A 16,308-nucleotide genomic window follows, 5' to 3' on the forward strand; every position below is an offset into this window, starting at 1 on the left:
AGCTGCTGGGCAAGGTGGTGAGTGGGGGACAAACGGCTGAGCAGGTGGGGGAACGGGCAAGTGGGTGGGGGGAATGGATGAGCAATGAGGGTGGGGAGGAACAGGCCAGTGGGGGTGTGATTGAGTAGGGGCTGAGTTCACTAGCGCACAGATGCTCTGTGCAGGATCAGCTATTTTTTTTTATTTAACACATTTATATACTGCCCATTACCAGAGTTTCTAGGCTGTCATTAAGAAGGAGGAAATCATCACAGAGTCTACCATTTCTGGTGGCAGATTTGTGTTTCTTGTTTAGTTACATCTAGATAATGTTTTTGTGGGGTTTCTTCAGATATATTCCACTTTATTTATCTGCTTCCTTCAAGAGTTAAGAACTGAGAAAAACATCTGTCTCTTCCCCCTCCCCTTAACCCCAGCTTGAGAAATACTTGTATCAGATCCACAAAGGTTAATAATTCACCCCCTGTATGTGAGCATTAGTGTGGAAAGATAAGTGGTATAAATATTCTTATGTTTTTCAGACGAGCAATGACATGCTCCCTAGAAATACAGTTGATAGTATTGAATCATATGAGATAGCAAGCTAGCACAAAAAGGCCTTTTCTAATAAAATAAAAAAAAAGCAATGGCTTAGAAAATGAGACAAAAGTGCTAATTTGTTTGTGGAGCATGCTGAAGCGAAACCCACAAGAGAGAACGAGGAAATAATGTGAATAATTAAAATATGAGGAAAATTGTAAAGTGCAGTGTACTGCAGCACCCACAAAGATGGTCAGTACAAATCAGTAAAACAGGAAATGAATGTTTTATATGTTTAGCATTCATAAGAAATCTATATAATGTGTTAGATTACCAGTGTAGTGTCTTGGTTTAAATAATTGATTGTGTAATTGTAAGAACTGACAGGTGATCTGTCCGTACTTAGGCCTTGGAGCAATTGGGCTCCAGCAGTCAGAGGTGGCTTCAGGTAGTTGGAGTAAATAGGACAAACAATAGCATGGTGTAGGAGAACAGACACTGGAGGGAAGCAGATGAATGGATAAGCAAGCAGGTACACTAAAAGATCTTTAGACAGGAGTGAAAATTAAAAGTCAGATGGTAAGCTCCTCAGAGCAGGGACCTCTATTTATGTATGTTTTTCTGTAAATGACTATATAATGATGATATCAACATCAACATCGACGACAATGATGACGATAATAAAATAATAAATGTGAAATATCGGATCTTTCAATGATAATTTGAATGAATGATGCACATCTTAATTTATTATTCATGGAGGCTGTTCGCGCGAGCAGCAAAGACCAGGCTAGGGCTGCTCAGCCCAGGATTGGCTGCCCATGAGAAGCACCGGGAGCCCTGCGGCTTCCAGCGGCACCTCGGTGGCAAATCCGCCTAGGGAGCCTGCTGGATAGCCGAAGTTAAGGGCGCAAAGGCACCCTAAACCTGAGCTAACTGCTCGTGCGCCAGATGCTCTCAGCCGGTGCTGACACAGGAGCAGGCTCCTGGCCATCACCTGGGGGATCCCCACAATGTACCACACACTGGCACAGTGTATTGTGGGATATGTGGGAGCCAGGAAGGATGATGATGTCCAAGCCCTGCACCTCTGCACTGGTTGCAACAGTGGTGGACCATCTGGGCATGCCCAGACAGTCCTGGGGATCATCTGTGGGGAAGGGCTTTTGCAGTCTTCCCCACCACCTGCCAGCTAGTCCAGACATGAGATTGTGAGAAACGGCTCATGGTATCCTGACATTTTCAGTTTTTACAATAGATGTTCCTGATTCTATTTATTTTGAATCACATAGTGCTTTACTATGAGTGTTCAATGTGTTAACTCAAACCTGAAGTCTTAATGTCTGGGAAGCTGAAACTGTGTACATAATAATGACAACTGATAAAATTATGTGAAGTTAAGGAAAACCTGCTGCTTCAGGAATTATCTTACAAGGCTAAATGCCAACCATCTCATTCTGCCACAAATACCAGTCACCTTATATAAGAGGCAGCAAAAATAGCACAAATGCTCCCAATGTTACCTACAAAGCACCAAAGACATGCAGAAACTGAGGGTCAGAATGGTCTGCGAAATAAAGCAGCATGTTACAGGAAACTTCTGGTTACAGGAGGACCAAGTGGTGATTGGCTTAATTTCAGGATTCATTGCCTCAGTATTTGCTCTTAAGGTTCTCAAGTAGGTTTAATGGGACCAGTCTATCAAGAAAATAGTTCCTGAAGTGAAATTAGATGACTGCTTCACTGCATAGTTGGTTTATCACCCAAAGCGGTGGCGGGTAGGTGGGAGGGGCTAAAAACGTACTTGGTAGCAAATGCCCATGTGCTGTATGTAAAATGTATCAATCACAATTGCATTATTATGATTACTGAATAATAAGCATATCACTACTACTTATCGTTATCTTATCCTAATTAAGTGTTTAAACACTTTTAATATATTAACAGATTTATATGCTATGAATGTGCACTGTTTCCCCATGGGAACAAGTTACTAACAGGAAAATGCTTTGAGACAAAGAGGCTGTTCACACAGGCAGCCAAGAGTAGGCTAAGACAGCCAAGTCCGCTCTTGCCTGTGCCTGTGAACTGCTGGGAGAGGGGCAAACACAGCCCACTCTCCCCTAGTTATGCACCTAGTCTGTATCTGCCTAGAAAGATAGAAAAAGGGAAGAAGAGAGGGAGGCACTTAATATTTATAATGGAATAGTGCATCCATTCTATATCTATGTCTATGTCTACGTCTACATCTATATTGATACATACACACACACACACACACACACACACACACACACACACACACTCTTTGAGGTCATTTGGTCTTGTATGATGTCTGAATCTGCAGTCATCATTTAGTCTTGGTTTGCTTCAGTAGCTCCATCATTTCAAGGCTCTCACAGAGAAAAGCAAGCTTAGATCATGACAAGTAAGGAGAAGGGATGGGACCTGAACAAACCATGATATGGTAGAACAAATCAGTCCAGACATAATCGCTAACCACAGTTAATCAAGGCCAGAGATCCAATTCTTAACTCCAATTCATGCCTCAGACGTTCACCAAACTGTGGATAGCCAAATTCCAGTTGTGGAAGAGGGTAGCCCCTCCCTGCTGTTTGGCCTCCGAGGTTGATCCCAGCCAGCTCCATGGCCCAACTGTGGGCAAAGTGTCACCACGTCAGCGGCTCAGCTGTGATTTGCCATGAACTAGCAGGGGCATGCCGAGAGTGATCGTGCATTTTCGGAACGCTCCTCCCACCCTTTACAGGGAAAGGGCATTGAAAGCCATTTAAATGCCCTGCAATGCCAGCACTTCTTTTGCCAGCCACGGCACTGATGCCCCTCCCCCCCCCAAGTAACCCTGCACCCTGAAAGCACAACACAAGCACAAATTCCCCGGTGCTATGGGGGCCTGGGAGTGTGTGGGGGGTATTCTGCTTTCATTGCAGGAGGTAAGGTAGAAATCCACATTTGCTAGAATGAGATATGAGGGTGGTGGAGGGCAAAGGATGCTGTGGGGTTTGCCCCACAATAGCCCAGGAAGATGTCACAAGGGGTGATCTCAGCAAAGCAGCACATCCAAGAGAATTTCTTCTGTCCAACAGCTTGCTTATGGGTGGGCTAGCAGTCTCATGAGAGGGCCAGTCTATTGGGGATGTAGACTGGTCTTGCCCATAAAAGGGCAAATCCTCACTTGCGGACTGCAAGCTCATGAGTACAGCCAGCCCACTTAACCACCAGGGAACCCAAGGAGTCCCAATTTAATGGGGCCTCCAACTCTCTTTGTTAAGAAATAGAAATGATTCCCCACTACCTCCCTCTCCCCAGATCCCTCTGAAGCCTTGCACATGCCCCAGAGGAGATCCTGGCACCCCATGTACTGTAATCTAGCCACATGCATGGCCGTGAAGTGCACAACGGGACCATGCATTTGCACAAATTTAAAAATTCTGGGTCCACTCCATCTGTGTGCCATATGCAGATAAGCGGGCATGGGGAAATGCAGGAGAGGACACTTTCCTTTTCTCCTTCAGCCCCGTGGAAGCGGGGTTGGTTGAAGGGGCCACAGGTGAAGGCGCACCTGTGCACAGGTGCGGATGACCAGGCAGGGGGCTTGTTTCCATGGCACCTTGGCCACCGTCCCCAGGATCAGGAATCAGTCTCTGTGATACCCCTGCCCACCGCTTCCCAACACACAGAAACATACCACAACTCTATTTATAGCACCCATGGCCTGACACTCTCATGAGCAAGGGTAGTCTGTGTGGGCTTTGGTAGCCATCCTCATCACAGGAGAAGTATTACTCCCCCAAAATGGAGCAATTCTTGTCCTGCTGTCCCTGCTCATAAGTAAGCCAGGGTTGTAAACTGCCACCCCCGGGAAGTGGCTGGTCCCCACCTCCTCACACTTTGTAAAACCTCCCCACCTGCTTCACCCAAAGGCCATCTAGATGCTCCCTTTGTCCTTTCCCGGGCACATGCACGGTGGGGAGGGAGGGTTAACAGCAGGACAGACCTTTAACCTCATTCTAAATTCCTGGGTCCTGGTCCATCCTCGCACCATATGCAGATCTCCTACCATGGGGATTCCCGGGAGAGGAGAGCCTCCGTTCCCCAGCCACCACAAGACAGTGGGGCAGCCATTCCAGGGCACTGGCAGGGGTGCATATGTACACATGAGCAGGCTGGCTGGGAGGGGACACAGTTTGCCCATAATCCCCAAGGCAAGGCAAGCAGTTTCTGAGGAAGCCCTCTCCATGGCTTGCCTGCACACAGCATCCTGGCTCTATTCAGAGCCCCCATAGCCTGACACTTTCATGAGGGAGTTGTTGTTGGGGAAAGGGGATGTATTCCCCTCTTGAATCATTGATGATTTGTCCAGGCATTTCTCCTCCCCCTTCCTCAATGGTCCTTCTCATGAGTTGTCTGGGGGTGTCCCCATGACCTTCCCTTCTCATGCCTGGCCAGTGAGCCCTGGGTCAGGTGGCTGTATCCTTGAAGAAGGATTTCAGTTGACCTGAGACTGATCCTGGTGACTGGTTTTGCTCATGAGTAAGCCCAGGGAGCAAGAACCCCAAACAGGGGAATGGGCTGGGCCCACCTTCCCCAAACTTTCAGTGAGAAAGATAGAACTTGGCAGCTCCAGAATCCCTGCTTGTGGCAGCCCCTCAAACCTGGACAGGAGCACCCCCCAAAAATATTTGCTCCCTGGCCGGAGAGGAGATGCCCTGCTCATGCTGGCTATCCCTGCCATGATGGGGCCCTTTCAGCAAGAAGTGCCGAAAGCATGGAGCAGCCACATCCTCAGGTGGGTCTGCGCCGCTGCCTCTATGATCATGGTTTGAAAATGAATGCAAAACCATGGTTATAGCTGCGGCAGCAGTTGGATATAACACTTCGGTGGCAAAACCTCAGCGGCGAACCTTAGAGATAATTGAAGGCTCAAACTGGAGTTTGAGGAGGCAAACTGGAGGTAGCTTTTGGCCCATAACTGCAGTTTCATGCATTTGGGCATAATGGTGGTACAACCTTGGCCACGATTAACTGTGCTTAGCTGTTACATCTGAATGCAGCCCAAGATTCTCTATAGCAGTAATCCAGGTTTATTAAATAAACCTTAGTTACATACAGACCTGAGTGATGTTAGCCACCCAGTCTTTCTCCGTCTCTTTGGGATTTGAGGGTGATGACTGAACTTGGCTTATCCTATTTTAGCTGCTCTTGCATTCAATTCTATTGTCATGGAGCTTTTATTACTATTTTTATACTTTTAATATTGTGCAATTCCCTGAAGTTTTGATAGATCCATGTAGCAGAATATATATCTATATATCTATATTATAATAAATAACATTAAATACATACATACACACAAACACACCCACACACCCCATTCCAGAAGATTTGTAAAGGCATGTATATAGATATATTCATACCGTTTGAATTATGCATCAATAAGTTGGGGGATTGACTAAAAGACCCCAAGGTCCTAATTCTATGGTTCTCTAAAACTACCTTATACATGATCAGAAGATTTATTAATCTAGCCTAGTACTGTCATTTCTGTCTGGAAGAAATAAGAATAAACCTCCTAATGCTTCTAATACTAAAATGACATGCTGGAGATTTCTGCAAAATCTAGTGCTGAATATTTTAAAACAATTAAGAAATTAATATATATGGGGCCCCCACGTCATGCATTTTGCACATTATGCAGAAAATGGGAGTGCAGGAATTGCCCAACAGCTAGTGCTTTTGTAATGAGTAGTGGCCAGGTGGTAGCGGGGAGGCCTTTCCTCATCTCTCATAGCTGTAGAGAGTGGCTCTCTTTCTCTAACAAGTACAAGAATGAATTAATGCCATCCATCCTTCTGGTTCTGACCTCAAGTTGTCATATTCCCTTTTCCCATTCATTGATCTGTAATATAACCTTCAATTTCCTGCATAAACTGTTCAGTAAAATAAAATGCATAATGGTTGCACTCCTGAGCCACCACACCACCTGTGCACTACCGTGGGGTCGCATAGAAAGCTTCTGTGCACACAGCACAACACGCATAGATGAAACGATCTGCTCTCTTCTTTCTTGGCATTTCAAATGGAGAAAAAGACACATGGTTAATATCCGACTGCTTTACAACTGTTCTTTGTATTGTCCAAGTCCACCACCAAAAAGAGTGTTGACCCTCCCCTTTCTTTTCTTTGCTAAAATGCTCTCCCTATTATCACCTAAGTGCATAACTCTCCCAAGAGCAGTCATGAAAGGTATCCATTAAACTAAAACTAATTAATCTCTTCTGTCTTTAAAAAAAAAATCTGATGCCAAAAGCAATATATTTTTGTACTCTAAGGCAGATTAAAACAGCAGCCGGTGATCTCTCCCTGCTAAACAAAATGAACAGAATTATCAATATCCGCAACTGTCCTTATCTAAGTCTGAGAAAGCTGCAGCTCATTATTGCCTGAATGTTTTGTTTATACAAATATTTCCAGACAAGAGTTCTTGCTTGTTTTATGCGATCTGCTTTTGAAGGTTCAGGCACCTAAAGCTAGTAGGGTAACTGTATACAACACCTTCATTCTATAAGAGAAATAACAAACAGGTCCACATTCTCATAACCTTGATGGATGAAGCATAGGCGTGCCTCTGCTACAGGGCTAGCATTAGAAATGGGCAAGCACTCTCCTGCTTGACTGCATGCCTCCTTCCTGGCTTGCCAGCCAGCCTCCAAACTGCGATCCTTCTGGTACTTGATAGAACCCAAGGTCAATTAAGACTGCTTCACACTTTTTGCATTAGCTGGGCCTCACTGATGTTTTCCATGGTAAACCTTTAATGTGTGTGGGGAAGACCTGTGTAGGTGCGTGGGCGATATATGTGAGGGATCTGTGGCCACTCCAGCTCATGTCTTTGAGTATTTAAGGACCCATGTCTCCTCTTCACATCTCCTATGTATTTAATTCTCTTAAATGTACCTGTCTCTAATCCCATGTGTGGCAGTTCTCGCGAGAGTTTGCGAGCAGCTGCTGGACTAGCGATGGGGATGGGGGAGAAAATAAAGATGGCGGCTGCCGGGAGCAGGAGGTAGCGGCCCGGCTGGTGGGAGGAGGCAGCCGCTGCCGGGAGTTGGGCGGGAGGAGGTGGTGGGCTGGCTTTCTGGCTGGCCTGCCAGCCAGAAAGCTGGTGGGGGCGGGAGAAGGGGGAAAGAAGAGAAGCGAGCTGGCCAGCCGGCCCAGCCAAAAGCAGGAGGTAGTGGCGGGCCGGCCTGGCTGCCAAGAACAGGAGGTGGTGGCGGCCTGGCCGGCAGGAGGAGGCGCCCACTGCAGGGAGTGGGCAGGCACCAAGCCAGGGGGGTGGAGAAGGGGGAAAAGAGAAGTTGGCTGGCTAGTCAGCCAGAAAACCGGGAGGCAGCCGTGGTGCTGGCCTAAGGCACAGATGCTCTTGCCCGGGCCAGCTAGTTTTACATATTTACTGCAGTAAAAAACATTGAGTGGACCCAGCTGTTCTCTCCACCACACAGGCCAAGAGGAACAGCAGTCATTGGGTTTTCCCCCTTCCAACATTGTCTCCACCAGGGGCCGTTCCACCTAGTTACTGCAGAGCAAAAGGTGATACTGTATTTACCTGAATCCAAAATTAGGTTTCCACCCAAGTTCTTTGACGTTAGAAACAGGGGGGTCTTCTTAAATTCAGAGTGCTGTTCCTTTTAGGTGAATACAAGTGTAAAAGGTAAAGTGTGCCATCAAGTCGATTTCAATTCCTGGTGCCCACAGAGCCCTGTGGTTTTCTTTAGTAGAATACAGGAGGGGTTTACCATTGCCTCCTCACATGCAGTATGAAATGATGCCCTTCAGCATCTTCCTATATTGCGGCTGCCCGATATAGTAGCAGCGGGGATTCGAACCAGCAACCTTCTGCTTGTTAGTCAAGAATTTCCCTGCTGCGCCATTTACAGGTGTACCCTGTATTTAACCTTGATTTTTAAGGGGGGCCATTTAAATTCAGGGTCATCTTCTATTTGAGTAAATACGGTACCCATTCCACCTTCTGCTCAGATGGGATCAAGTATCATTTGGCTCCACCTAGAACTGTTGCCTGCAGTGGCTTTTGCACTTGCTTAAGATGTAATGGTTATGTGCCATTATGGTACAGTATGTACCTGAACTGGCTTTTTTGTTCTCTCCTTCCCTTTGCTTTGTGTCATGTCAATTAGATTGCAATCCATTTATTTCTGCTTTTAATTCTGCTAACTGAGCAAAGAGAGGGACCTTTTAAAAGAGGTGATTCTCTTTCTTTAGCAGGGGGAGGGCAACTGACCCTATCCATCCGCAGCACAGCATCCCTCCAGTAGCTGTTGCTGGTGTCTACCTTATGTTTCTTTTTTTAGATTGTGAGCAATTTGGGGACTGGGAGTCATTTTATTAATTTATTTATATCTGCTTTGGGAATTTTTGTGATAAGTGGTATATAAATATTCATCATATTCATAATTCTTGGAGTGCATTGTTAGAAAGGCAGTGCTGTATATTATTATTATTATTATTATTATTATTATTATTATTATTATTATTATTTCGATTTCTATACCGCCCTTCCAAAAATGGCTCAGGGCGGTTTACACAGAGAAATAACAAACAAATAAGATGGCTCCCTGTCCCCAAAGGGCTCACATTCTAAAGAGAAACGTAAGACACACACCAGCAACAGTCACTGGAAGTACTGTGCTGGGGGTGGATAGGGCCAGTTACTCTCCCCCTGCTATATAAAGAGAATCACCACGTTAAAAGGTGCCTCTTTGCCCAGTTAGCAGGGTATATACATGGAATAAATAATAAAACAAAATGGGTAGTGGCTCTTGGACTTGCGTTGCACACAGTATATGGGAACTCCAGAATTAGTAGCAACTCTGGAATGACAGGAGGATAACCCTGGGGATTCCCTTCTCCTGGAGATAGCCTGAGAGATTCTTGAGGTGTCCATTCCCCCTATGTAGATGTAAGAGCCACTCTACATGAGCTATTTAAGAGTTCATATTCAGCAGAATCATATGATGCAGCTTTTCCTGGGTTACACTGCTTCAGATTTCTTTTCAGAGGAGGCACGGGCACTGCATATTTTAATTGCATGCTTCCCCCACAAAAAGAGGAAAAACCTCTTCCTGCACCTTGAAAACTATGAGTATATCAGGCAGAAGTGTTCAAAATCAGCACATCCCTCAAGCCCAGGAGCCATCACCCTGCCATGCTGAAAGAGGTATGAATTACTCTTTGCTCTTTTCAGAGGGGAAATCCTTGACTAACAAGCAGAAGGTTGCCGGTTCGAATCAGAAGGTTGCTGGTTCAAATCCCCGCTGGTACTATATCAGGCAGCAGCAATATAGGAAGATACTGAAAGGCATCATCTCATACTCCATGGGAGGAGGCAATGGTAAACCCCTCCCTTATTCTGCCAAAGAAAACCACGGGGCTCTGTGGTTGCCAGGAGTCAAAATTGACTTGACAGCACACTTTTCTTTTAATGTAAACTAGAATTCTTATATTTTTAGACAATGTTTCTTAGCCAAAAGCCACATTTCAAGCCTTATGGTATAATAGCGGCACTTCAGAGAAACAGAAATAATTCCTTTAGGAATTTACTGATAATCTCTCCCCCTTTCCCTCCAGATTTTCTCTTACCATCATGATTTTTTTATACTATGGAGGCGGGAGTTACTGGTTCTTCGAGCATGCTCCATGGAACGGTATGGTACAACCTTCCTCTGCTTTGCTTCATCCCCAAGCACTTTACGCAAATCAGCAATCTCATTATCGATCTCCAAAAGAAAAAGGAATTAATATGGCCTACCATATCCTCTGTAGGTAAAGAGTATTTAACAATGAACTCTGCTTAAACTTCATAAAAGCCTCTTCAGCAAATCAGCAGAAAAAAATATTGATCTTAAAATAAGCATGTGAATGCTAATTGTATTTTGCCTTTCCACTGGAGGACCATTACTTTATTTAGCTAGAGTTCATCCTTTAATTTTATTGTCTCAGTGCATTGTCTATGAGGCCATTTTCTTTAGGTTTAAGCAAGGTCTGTAACAGCTCCATTTTGCTGACCCTTCCTTTTTGCAAGAAGTATATTGACTTCTGAGAGCTAGAGAAGCTTTTAAGATCATGTTACAGTCGCCCAGATCCGAGTTACATATTGTGTAACAATGGTTTCCTGTTATTGGGCTCTCCGTTAAATGGATTAGCATGTTGCCAAGTACAATAATTGCCTCGCTCTGTATTTTAGCTTAGAAATCAATTGGCGGTACTTCTGAACTGCCATCTTCATAACACTGGCTTTAATTACATGCACAGTTTAATCTGGGAAAACCACATGTATTTTCCAGTCCGGCTTCGGCCACAGGAGTATTGGTTTGGTGGATCTCCTCTTACAACTTGTCAACACTCAACAAATGTTTCTTGAAATATTCCTCTATTCTTGCCAGTTGGCACTAGGCCACTGAAACAGTACAACAAAGTTAGATATATCTTAATGACTTTTGTGTAGCATAGTACTAGACAGGGAAAGGTTTGGGTGATAAAGCTGTTTCTTTTTTTAAAATGTTATTTCCCCTCTCACTTTTCAACATGTGTATCAGGACTGTAATGTATATATTTGCATGAGCAGTTACATGTCATTTCAGGTCTGGTTGACCACCAAGGTCTATGGACCACCAAGTCAAATTCAGTACACCAGCCATTCATAGCATCTTATCCAATCTTTTGACAATTGCAAATTGATTGGATAAGATATAGAAGGTGGAATGGGACTGTATTTCAAATCTGTGTCCAGGCAGGCAGTCAAAACAGGAAGATATGTGAATCACAAATTTGGCAGGCTTGTGTTACATTACATACAGCTGATGATATTCATATTGAATACCATCTATCAACGGTATTATCAATGGCTACTAGTCGGAGGGCTATAGGCCTCCTCCAGCCTCAGAGGGAGGAGGCCTCTGAATACCAGTTTCAGGGGAGTAACAGCAGGAGAGAGGGCATGCTCTCAACTTCTGCCTGTAGGCTCCCAGTGGCATCTGATGGGCCACTGTATGAAACAGGATGTTGGACTAGATGGGCCAGGGGCCTGATCCAACAGGGCTGTTCTTATGAAAGATGTAACCTGAGATTTGGTTCTCAAAGAAATGCTGCTTCCTCCATTGTAATGTTTTTCAAAAGGATCAGATAAATTCACAGATTATATCTCTTTCAATAGATTTTGGCATGATAACTAATTTTTAGTTTCTGTGTACAAAGGCAGTATAGCTTTTAATATCAAAGACTGTGAATAAAAGAGGAAGGCAGTCTCTTTTGCATCCTGACTGTGGGCTTCCTACAATATTTGACTGGCTGCTGTTAGAACAAAATGATGGACTAGATGGATGGTGGTCTGATCCAGCAAGGTGATTCTTATGTTCTTAATTAGTGAGTGACTCTAGTTTTCAAACTTTTGCCTTATTATTATTATTATTATCATTATCATTATTATTATTTTATTTTTACATTTATATCCCGCTCTTCCTCCAAGGAGCCCGGAGTGGTATACTACATACTCGAGTTTCTCTTTCACAACAACCCTGTGAAGTAGGTTAGGCTGAGAGAGAAGTGACTGGCCTAACATGTTGTGCCATTTATCTCCTGCACTAAAAATCCCTGCAGGTGTTTTTTTTTAACTTAACAAAATTCAAATTCCAACTCAAAAGTATTCACTTTTCATAAAGAGCCTTTAAATACTTGCTTTATTCTGAAAGCAATTTCCATTTGTGCAAAATCCAGAATGCGTTTCACAAGGATTCATGTTGGGAATACGACCTTACATGCTGGAGCTTTTGCAAACAATTATTTTATGTCTTCAAATATATCCATATAGCTACAAGGAATAGAACTGTGCTATGCCAGACACCAGGACCTTTTGCATGTACCTTTTCGTTTTAAGAAAAATGGTAGGATTTTTTTAGAGTAGGGCTTTGTTTGTGTAACAACCCTCCTGACAGGGTGGAATGACTCGCATCCCCTTCTTACACCAATGTGCTCTGAACAGCTAGGTCATGTGGAATTTTAAGATTAGAGACACTAGACTCAGACCAGCAGTTACAAAATCAAAAGGTAGTTTGTTTTAGAAAGGGGTAAGGGTTTGGATTTGAAAAGGAGCAGGGGATAAAGAAGTTACAATACCACACTTTAAACCACAGACAATAAAGAAGCTAACCAGCCTGAACTATGTAGTCTACTTCAGAAGTCAACGATGGAAGACTGCACGTTGAACCTCCAAATTCCACCAGGCAGACTGACTCCTCCTCCTCTTGAGTTAGCTTTCCCTGGAACAGAAGTACTCCTGGGGGAAGGGCCCAGGCAATCAGTGCAAGGCACCCAAGGCTCAACACAAACTGAACGGAGCTGCAAAGCATAGGAGCTAGAGCTTTATACTCAGTGAGTGCAAGGATTTTATTACAGCTTGATATTACCAAGGAATCAGGGCCAGCCATGCTCTAAGATAAACAGCATTTTTTCTTTTTGTATGTGGCCTGTTCTCTCATCCAAAAGATAGTGGTGATAATGATGACAAAGGCATTTTCAAAGCATTTCACCAACATTGGCTGACGTGATGGGGACAATTATTCAAAGTAGTCCAATTATTCAAAGTAGTTCAAAAGCACAAAGTAAAATTGTGCTTTTAATTTCAGTGGGACGACTTGGAGTAATTTTCCCCATCATGTCAGCCATTATCTCAGCAGTCCTTGCAACAACCCTGTAACAACTCTGTCAGTATTATTGTCCTCATCTTACAGATGAGGGCTTATAGTCTAGTGGCTTTCATAAAGTCACCTGGTGAATGTATGGCTGAGGTAAAATTTGCATCAGGGACTTTACAGTTTACAGCTCCATGCACTTAGCCACTACATGGATTTGTAAAATGTGAACTTTTGTTTTAGTTATCCACATTTTAAAATTGTTGATGTATTTTAATTGTAGGACTGACAGTTGCAGATCTGCTCATGCCATGGTAAGCTATCAAGAACTCAACAAGATTTTGTCTTTTTGTTTTCAACATAGTCTTATTCTCTGGTTGGTCTTTAAGACTGGTTCATGCATGCGTGTATTTCACTTGATTGTACACTTGAAGATTTGTAGTTAAACATGTTTATGGACTCAGTAGGAAAACTATGTGTTTGAGGTTATGTGAGCTGATATGAAAGAGACAGCCTATTTATACATGCAAGTAATTGCATGAAGTTGCACTTTTCAGTGAGAAACATGCATATGTGAACCAGCCTCAGCTTGTAAGGCTGTCTTCTATACGTGTGTTGTTAAACTCTACCCACATCTTAAGTTAAGTAATAGTATTGAGATTATATTCTGATCTCATTTCCTTTGTACTGTGTGAGTATTCAGTTGAGATTTCATTGTATGATGACACAAAACTCTCCCAATTGAGGGATGAGGAAGATAGTTCACTTGATGAGATTGGGTGGGGAGACCCTTTGACCCATACTCCACACAACCCTACACCACCAACATCCCCATGCCAGGAGAATCAGGGCCTCAGAGCCAGCACCCTCACCATTACCCACAGACTCTACTCTGCCTTTATCTTCTGACTCTGAGAAGTGCCTTGAAGACTTGTCAGCACCCTTGGATCTAGCATGTACAAAAGCAGGCGAGGCACGTTAAAATAGAGCCTTTCATAGGGACGTGCTGGGACCAATCCACTCTATCAGTACAGCATTCATATAAACCCACTACAAGAGCAACATCTCTTTTACCTCGTACCCTGCTCTTTTGTTTGCATGCTTGGAGCCATCCAAGGTCCTGAACTGCTTTACAGCCTTCCTTCCCAGGGAGCCGTCTCTGTCCTTCCTGGAATCCCTATCAACATCTGGATCCTTGCCTTGGTGAGACCTCCAACTTAGCCCTTGACACACATCAGGAACAGGATGCATTGCCCAGTGATCCCAAAGAATTATACTGCGGAGTTTTGACACCCATATGTTGCTGCATTTGCTCTGCAATGCAATGTTCATGGTATTTTTCTTCTTCACAAAAGCAGTATTACATTAGAACTCAAGCTCAAGGTGGATCCAGAACCTGTGGCCTGAAGGATATTAGGCGGGGAATGCAATAAGACCATTTCCCTCTGCATGGAGTTGTAAATGAGACAAATAATGGAATATAATTCCTTATCTCTCTCGTAAGAGCAATTTTTCTTATTTAGATCAGTGGCCACTCATCCCAGTAGCTAGTTTCCAACATGAAAGTTCATTTTCCAAACTTTTTTCCTGTTCAGTTTCACATTTGACCCAAATGAATCTAGGTCACCTTTTAAAGATTACAATCAGCATATGCTCCCTTAAAGAATTTAGTTTTCAGTGCTATTCTCTGGTTTGTGATTGCCAAACTACTCATGTATTTTCTGATTAATCAAATGATTTATAATCACATCTAGTGTTTGTCTTTTGCCCAAGCTGGTTGCATAGCTAGTTTTCTCAGCACAGTAAATATTATGGAATAGCCCAAATGACACATTCCCAGTCAGACTCTCAGCCTCCTGAGTTCCAGTAACTGCATTCAAGATATTTGAGCTTCTTCTGCATCATGTTCTTCCATCCCTATCAGTTTGTCAAAGCAAGACACAAGCACAGTCTCTCTTACATTCTCTCCAACATCTATGACTGTCAAAAAAAATCCTAACTCAGCATCCTATCATCATATCTCCTTCCACATCTTTACCCAGTCACCGGGTTGTTTTTTTTTTTTTTCATTTTTGCTTCAGCAGTTTAAAAAAAAAGTAATGGAGTTTATTTAGACCCCCTTGCTTTAAGTAAGCAAGTTTTTAATCTATCGTGTACATTCCTGTAATGTAGGTTTGATGTTAATGGGTTGTAAAGTGGGTAATAATTTTCTTACTGGCCCCTTCAATCAGATTAGATCATGTTATTGACCATGCTGTTCGTTTTATAACCACAATCATATTGTGGAGGAAGATCTTTGGCAAGTTGCACATTTATAAGTGCCCATTAAGGCAAAGAATGACAGATTTGTGCATATGGCATTTAAAAAAAAAATTGTCCTTTCCCCGCAGATTGTTTTCCTGTCCACATCCTGAATTAGCATCTTTACATCCGTCTTCAGTTTCATTTTCATGATATCTTGCTGGACAATGGCTGATTATTGAGGACATTTATTTTCAAAGATAAAGTTGCATGTCAGGTTCATAGATATAGATTCTCTAATCCAGCTTGCTTATGTACATCCTAGAGCTTTTTATTTCAGCTGTCACCTTGAGTTCCTTTGTGGAAGCAAGGCAGGATATAAATATGATAAATACATAAACATAGCTGTTCTCCATGGATTTGTCTAATCTCCCTTTAAAGCAATGGCCATCATCACACCTTGTGATAGTGGTCAAATAATATTTTAGTTGATTTAACTTTTAAGTTTATTAGAGATTGTATGTATATCAAATTTAGGGCTGTCAACTAGGCAACAGTTTAACTGATATAATCAGTGATTTGATTAGATATAACTCAGTGGCTGACATCTGGACTAAAGGTTATATGTAGAGAGTGCTTCCGCTCACACAAGAAGTGGAGGGGTGATTTTTTAGTGATCTCCCATTCCCTCTGCCAGGGTTCTTTCAGGGACACTTTTTTGGGAGGCACAGGCAGCTGCAGAGGGGATTCCCCAAAACTGCCTCTCCCCTCCTTGCATGAGCAGAACTGTTCACTGTGTGTAGCTCAGCCTGGATGTCAGCCAATG

The 16,308-nt window shown here is 43.3% G+C and overlaps 1 protein-coding gene across 11 annotated transcripts in view; it reads left to right on the forward strand.

Moving 5' to 3' along the window:
- The window catches only part of LOC128352324 (heparan-alpha-glucosaminide N-acetyltransferase-like), a 255,724-nt gene that overhangs the window by 121,784 nt on the left and 117,632 nt on the right, over positions 1–16,308 (forward strand). For all 11 annotated transcript variants that reach the window (XM_053312818.1, XM_053312819.1, XM_053312826.1 and 8 more), the window contains 2 exons: positions 10,183–10,259; positions 13,525–13,555. In XM_053312818.1, the coding sequence (XP_053168793.1) occupies positions 10,183–10,259; positions 13,525–13,555 (108 nt within the window). The remainder of the gene's footprint in view (positions 1–10,182; positions 10,260–13,524; positions 13,556–16,308) is intronic.

The sequence above is a fragment of the Hemicordylus capensis genome, chromosome 3, assembly GCF_027244095.1.
Source record: "Hemicordylus capensis ecotype Gifberg chromosome 3, rHemCap1.1.pri, whole genome shotgun sequence".
Taxonomy (NCBI): Eukaryota; Metazoa; Chordata; class Lepidosauria; order Squamata; family Cordylidae; genus Hemicordylus; species Hemicordylus capensis.